The following is a 7,255-nucleotide window of genomic DNA, read 5'->3' on the forward strand; positions in this document are numbered from 1 at the left end:
TGGAGCATGTGAAATCTGTGGTGACAGTGATTCTTCAAAAAGAAATGGAAAAGAAAGGAAAATGAATGAGCCTAAAAGGGAAGTTATCTGCAGTAAGCATATGATACAAAAACAACGTCTGGCTGCATTTGGTTCCACACATCGCCTTCCCATGATGTCTTCCCTTCAGTAAGCCCCCTAGTGATGACATTTGTGACATACAAGACGTTAGCCCACCAGTTCATCAGCCAGCTGAGGAGGAAGGGCAGGGGATCAGCTGAAGATGAAACTGAATCACTGACAACCATGTGTTGCCTTCACAAATTGTCCTCAGTTTGAGCAGATAATGTGATGACTTGAGTGGCATTCAATTAAATTTATTTCAATTTATTTATTTATATAGTGCCAATTCATAACAGAAGTTATCTCATTGCATGTGCTCTAAATGTTACAGGTTATAAGTTAATACACCACCAATGCCGTATATCACAATGTAATGGCAGCAGAAAATTCACAAGCTTTAACTTTTAACTCAGGGGATCTATTTGGTAATTAAAAACAACATTTATGCAGTGTTACTAACATTGTGCACAGGACAACAAAAAAACAAACAATACTGGTGCTTGACTCATGATTCAAGAACAGTGATGTTTAAGATATCATGTCTATCATGTTAACATACACATAAACTACTATACCTAGTGGATGACAGCATACAGTATAACAGTAAAAGGAGAATGTATGAAATTAGCCCAGATAGACAGTGTTATCGTACGTGAAGCAGCATGTGTGTGTAACGTGTGTTTATCTGTAGTAGACTGTAGACTGAAAAGTCAAAAACATATTCACAAACATACATGCTGAAGCTCAAGAAAATGCTACAATTACTGGAAATCTTTTTAAATTGTAACATTAAAAGCTCTCCCACAGACCTCTCTTTGGGAAATGGAGAGGACATGCAGACATGTATGGTAGGAACTAATACATTCATGTAGGCACCAATCCAGACCTTGCCTTATTAGGAGGACTAAAAAAATAAATAAAATAATTGTTTATACATTTTATTTGGCTAGTGATTTGGCTTTAATTCTAAAAATTTAAATCTCCCTAATTCCTAAAATCTTTGTTTGGATATACAGTGTGAAAGATGAGAAACTGCATGTTTATCTGTTGCAATGATTTTTGCCTTCCACTGACTCCAACTTTCATTTCTGACACAAGAGTTAGTGATCCCTCCTGCCTTAAAACAGGGTACGTGGTATTTTCATAAATTAATAGTTTGATATTTATGGTTGAATATAGTATGAATATATTTATCTATGGGGTACAAACGACACATTGTGGAGGGCTGCACTTTCTTGGCACCTGTTTGATTGTGTCCGGCGCCTCCTTTACCACTATCAAAATCTGTAAATATATTTTGTTTAATATTTAATGTTATCTGTTCTGTCATTCTTTTATTTTCCTTTGAAGTTACTCGTAAATCGTTATGTTTGCCTCAGCAATAAGGAGGAAACTGGTAAAGTTGTTTCAGTAGATCAACAAGGTGCCGATAATAGCACTGTATGCTGGCAAGTGGTTTAATGCTTTTTGGTGTCTAAATACTTTGGCATATGATTACTGTAAGCCCCACAGCTAAGCAAGTGGGTGTTTGTGCTGTGAAATAGTGAAATGAGTATGGCTGGCTAAATTAGGGCGTGCTGTGTAGGTGCGGCGCTGTCCATAGTACTGAAACGGAGCGGAGGAGATCGACATACAGACAGACAGACAGAACACGTCACTTAGTTCAGTTTCTTATTAGCCTGCTTGCTTTTCGTGGTTGTAAATAGAACTTTCGACCCTAATTCTATTTTCTCCCCATTGTAGCAATCCACAGGCAGACGGGAGAGAGAGAGAGTTGCAAACCCTAAACAGCTGTTTCTACACGCCTCCCCCTGCTGATTTTGAGTGATTATTGTGAATGCTCTGATTAATAAATGGAAATAAATGATGCTTTCTTTGTAATGACAATTTTGTTTACTTTTAACAGGTAACACCTTTTTTGATGCTTGTTCTGTGACTTTTTCTCTCCCCCAGACCCGCTGGAACAGCACCCTCTACAAATTAACCACTGGCTATAACATAATTCAGGCAGCTTGGGTGATGGCATCTCTGTTCGTGGGCCTGTAGTGTGTGTTTGAGTTTATTTTCGTGTCTCAGTTTCTGTGTGTTGGTGTTCTTTATGTTTTCTTCTTGTGTAATGAGTTTGTCCTCCAGCAGAAGCAGATTGCATTGAAGAAGCGGCAGTGGCATGAGGCAGATGGGTCACAGCAGCCAGACTGGGGAAAACAGCTTTGTGTAAGCTGAGAGCAGTTGGGCTTCACAGGTTTGGGTGCCACTTTAGAAGGAGGGTGAAGGTCATTTGGAGGAACAGGGACCTCTTTGGGCTTCTGGAAGATGGAGAGAACGGAAAGAGGGAGACAGAGTAGGTGAATGTGGGAGCATCAAAATCAAATTATGTTACAGTAATATTCCCTCACCTTCTTTTGATGTCTAAAAAGGCTCAGAGCTGAAACACCAACACATTTATTGAAGGGCGAACTACTTATTGTGAAGCCGTTTTTTGCTTTGTGCAAATGAACAACTATGTCCCAAAGCTGTGAAGCCATGAATGAAGACTTTTATTTTAAGTTGTGATGTATCAGATGTGTGGCTTTGTGCCCTAATACAAACCAAAGGGCAGAAATCACAAAAGAGAAAAGTCTATGCTCATTGTGACTGGAATATAAATCACACACATCTTACCGGCACATGAATCCTTTGTCGTTCATACTGTCCTCTCCTCGCAAACAGTGGTCTCTGTCTGCCTTGGTTCAAAGACCCTGTTGAAACAACGTCGACACTATTTGTTATCATCCGTTTTTATGAAAAGAAAAAAAACTGGAAATCTTGTTGTTTAACAACACTTAAAACTGTTCTGTAGTAGTTTTTCCAGAATTCCCAAAGAGTCGTCTAACTCTAATATAAAATAATACAATGTAAACACAATTATATATTATTGAATTATTATTACTAATGCAATTACATATAAGCAGCATTTTAATGTTGCAGCTGGTCGAGATGGAGCAAACGCTAACTACTTCTTATAGTGTTTGGTATTTTAATCAGTGGTAATGCATCATATTTTATAAAGATATATCATTTGTATGTAAAATCTTAAAGGCCCTGCTTGCCCATAGTCCACCCGCACAGGTGTTTTCACTTATGTTGCCTTATTAGCGCTGTGCTTGATTGACGTCTTCCTCACCATTCTGTTGATGTTGTTGTACCTGTTGGGGCGGGGCAACTTACCCAGTTATCATTCTTAATGCATATAGTTTGGTGAAATCACATAATTCGCAGCATAGCTCCACCCATCTTACACCTGACTAGAGGTCTAGTCAGGCAGAGTGATTGAAAACACCTGTGTGGGTGAGCAGAGCCTATAATTTCCAAAGTAACTAGTAACTATAGCTGTCAAGTAAATGTAGTGAAGTATAAGTATAAAGTAGCATCAACTGGAAATACTCAGGTACAGTACAAGTACCTCAAAATTGTACTTAAGTACAGTAGTTGAGAAAATATACTTAGTTTCCACCACTGCTTGAATGTAATGGTAATACATGAGATGCACAACCTGGAGCTAGGTCACCATATGCAGCTGTTGACTACTAATTAGTCTGTATAGCATCATCATAATATATTGTAAATATCTACTAATCACTAGAAAACAAAGCTTGTGATGTCACGATCATAATATTTTTTTCTGTAATGAAAAGACAACAAAACAAATAATTTCAACGTAAGCCTCCTCAGCTTTCTGTCACTTCCTTCTCTGTCCACCAGATGTCCTCAGTGAAATCCCCTAAGGAGCCTATTCATTCCTGCTACAGCCAACAGCTGCAATCTCATCTTCTAATTAGTCCCTAAGTTTATACTGTATATAGGCTACTGTGCTGTATATATGGTTTTACTGTAAGTGTATAGTAAACAGTACTTTTGGCATGTAATGCATATATACTTTGTCTTTCCTGAAACTCAAATAATCCTCATCTTTATACCAAATTGATGTTTGTCACATGAGATAGTGCAGATGTAAACTATCTTTGATTGTTCAAAAGATTGGCATGTTCTTTCCTGTTAAATGATTGGCATAATTAAAAAAACGTGTAGAAACCCAAGCCCCATGACACATAGTTCAGATTTTACTGAAAAAATGAATTAAAGCAGCTTAATTCATAATACACAATTATGAACTATGAAATTATACTTAATACAGAGCAAACTATTTCAGCCTGTAACAACCTATAGTACTTCTTTTGAAGAGGTTAACCCAAACACCAACAACAAATGGCAACCATATGGAGACTGAGAAGATAATGAATGTGGCCATAGGTGGCCAACTCTAGAAAGGTAAGGCGCCTGGAGGCCTCTTGTCTGGCTTCACCATTAAATCCAAATTTACTGCATAGTCACATTGATGTTTGATGGATTAATGCCAGTAAAATGGTTTAACCACCACATTAAGACATTAAACCTGGATTTAAAAATTGTTCAGCTAGCAGGAAAGGTTGGATTTAAGTAGGATTATGAAGCAGTTTTGCGCAAAGATTTTTTTTAATGGCCAAGTGTGTCCTCATGTTGATATATGCTGCGCTATGTGATGCCAGCTGTGCTGCGCTATGTGGAGCAGAGGGCCTCCCGCTACCAGATCATGTTGTGCCAATCAAACAGGTTTCCCTTTAAATGGAAAATTATTGGAGCCGCTTTAATTACTGTCACTGTAATCCTATAAGCGCATACTTCAGCAGTTAAAAGTAAGAGTTAGAACTTAGCTAAAATTATGCAAACATAAATCTGGACGTGTATACAACTGTCTTGGCAATTAAAGTTATATCACTTGAATACTAAAAACCAATAAACTATAAACACTTAGTAAACCTGACAAGTGATACAACAGAGAGTCAGACTCCCATGCTACAGCCTGAGTATTCCAGTCATGCTGTTTTCTATCCAAACTCAGTATATCACATGTATTATCTCATAACTTTTTGTATAGATGAGTTGATTTTTTTATGTACCAATCAGCCCCTGCAGCGTTAAAGTATGTGGAAATGAAGTGTAGAATAAGTATATAGGGTAGTGGCCTAAATTGAAACATTTATTGCATTGAGTGTGTAGAATAATGTATCCAGTGCCACTTTGTATAGGGGTATGGGCATCTGTGACAGCCAACGTTTTGCCTATGGAAGCTCCAGTTGAAGAATTATGACTTGTCAAAGATTAGCAACAGATCACCTTACAGTCAGCAAGGTGCCACTTGTCTATGCGCACACATAGACATGCAAAATATAGACTGCACTGGGTGACAATTCAATATTATTATCACATCACATTGTGCCAAATCACACATTGTGTCTCTCATAAAGGCCTATCTAATTTCTCTTAAGTCTCATACAATTATCATATCTGTCACAGTGTGAGATCCTAAAAATGAGGCTAACTACTGCCCTGCAACTCCACCCCAAGTTCAACCTCAGGATACAGAGACCTACATTCACATTTATTATGTTTTATGTTTTGGCAAGACAACAAGATCAATTCAGCTTCAATTTTGACGACAGAGTACATTTGAAAGTATCCTAATTTAATGTTCAGCCTGATATCCATCCGTTTGAATTCCTCTAGTCATATTCTGAGAGATTGTAGTCCCTTTAAACTCTTTAAATTGCAGCCACTTTAATTTGCACTCCCGTTTTGCAAGAAATTGACTTTGGACAACTCACCTACAGTACAGCTGCATCACATAAACAGGTAAACAACACAGAAAATAACGTATATTATGTATAATTAACAGAGACCTATTATAACCTTATTTTGGCACATTAAAGTCCATAGTAATATCGTATTTAATAGTTTGTTGTGCAGTGCTTTTATTCCTATTTTTTTCTATAGAAATATGTATTGTCCCATTTTATATCACTTTAATGTTTTGATGTAAGCTGTAGGATTGTCTAACTATTATTTTTTAACGACAATTATTGTATGTGGCTACTGCGTTGTAAGTTCATAGTGACTTTTATTAGGCGCCATTATCATTATTACAGTTTAGTGTACGTTACTTTTCATTATTGATTGTAAAAACGTTTGCTTTTATTATCTGACAATAACAACAGTGACTCAACAAACTGTAGAAACGGCGGGGCCATTCAAACAACAGAGCAGCCCACGCACTCACCTGTGCTCTGAGGCCCTTGGGCCGTGCTGTCTGACAAATTGCAGTGGGCGGCTTGAGGACCGTTGCGGGTTAGTAGTCCAGCACTGATAAAGGCCAAATGCAGAATGCACAACCACAAGACTGCCAACTTCATCCTGACTGTGACCAGCTGCCCCTCTTCCGATGCCACAGTGAAGTCCAGAGGGGGAAAACTGCGCGTTGAGTTGCCAGCTGTAGTTAATCCAACTTGTTATTTTGACTTCTTGTCCTTTGTCTCTGTTTCTCACTCCTCTCCGACTTAAGCTGCGTTTCATTGGCAGTTCCACCTCCCCTCATTCACTTACCCTCAGCCCTTGGTATTAGGCCTACGTAACAGCATACGTCGCACGGAGGCCGCTTGGAGAGCAGAGGGAAAATGGGCGGGGGAGCAGCGGGGGATTTAAATGGAATGCACTTGCTCTTGTAGTCAGTAGTGACGATGGATCGTCGGCCAGATATGTGTGCAGTGCTGTATTGTGTCTTGCAGAAAGGCCTACTGCACAGTAACCACCGATGCGTTTCAATGAGGCGACGGCATTTCGTTCGGATGATTGCTTTACGTCAGCATTAAAGTAGGCTTGCAAATTTCAGAAAGGTCTTAGAAGAGCAGCATAAATTCCGTAGCCTACATTACAATATTGGGAATAGTTCTATTGGGAAAAACTAACTCGTTGACGACATAGTGGGAATGAGGAGAAACTGCAGTGGTTGATCTGCAGCGCTGAGGAAATAAACTGGGGAAAAACTTGGCTTTTACTACATTTTGTATTCCTAACAAAATCAAAGATTCATTTCAAAATTGTACATCCAGTAAATTCTATAATCTTCAGATATTTGGATAGTTTGTGGACATGCTGATGAAACATCTATCCATATATTCTTTCAGTGTAAAACAACGAAATTTGGGTCGGATTTAAATGTTCATGTTTTCAATACCACTAATGTTACTCACTGTGTTACTCTTAAATATGTCATTTGTTATGACCATATGAGTAGGCTACA

The 7,255-nt window shown here is 38.4% G+C and overlaps 1 protein-coding gene across 1 annotated transcript; it reads right to left on the reverse strand.

Moving 5' to 3' along the window:
- Nucleotides 1–345: 345 nt before the first annotated feature.
- LOC122866805 (agouti-related protein-like) lies at nt 346–6,570 on the reverse strand. Its single transcript, XM_044176946.1, has 3 exons — nt 6,236–6,570; nt 2,764–2,840; nt 346–2,408 (listed from the first exon to the last, which is right to left on the reverse strand). The coding sequence occupies exons 1-3, from the start codon at nt 6,366–6,368 to the stop codon at nt 2,199–2,201; spliced, it is 420 nt and encodes a 139-aa protein (XP_044032881.1). The 5' UTR covers nt 6,369–6,570; the 3' UTR covers nt 346–2,198.
- Nucleotides 6,571–7,255: the final 685 nt, after the last annotated feature.

This window comes from Siniperca chuatsi, linkage group LG19 (genome assembly GCF_020085105.1).
Source record: "Siniperca chuatsi isolate FFG_IHB_CAS linkage group LG19, ASM2008510v1, whole genome shotgun sequence".
Classification (NCBI taxonomy): Eukaryota; Metazoa; Chordata; class Actinopteri; order Centrarchiformes; family Sinipercidae; genus Siniperca; species Siniperca chuatsi.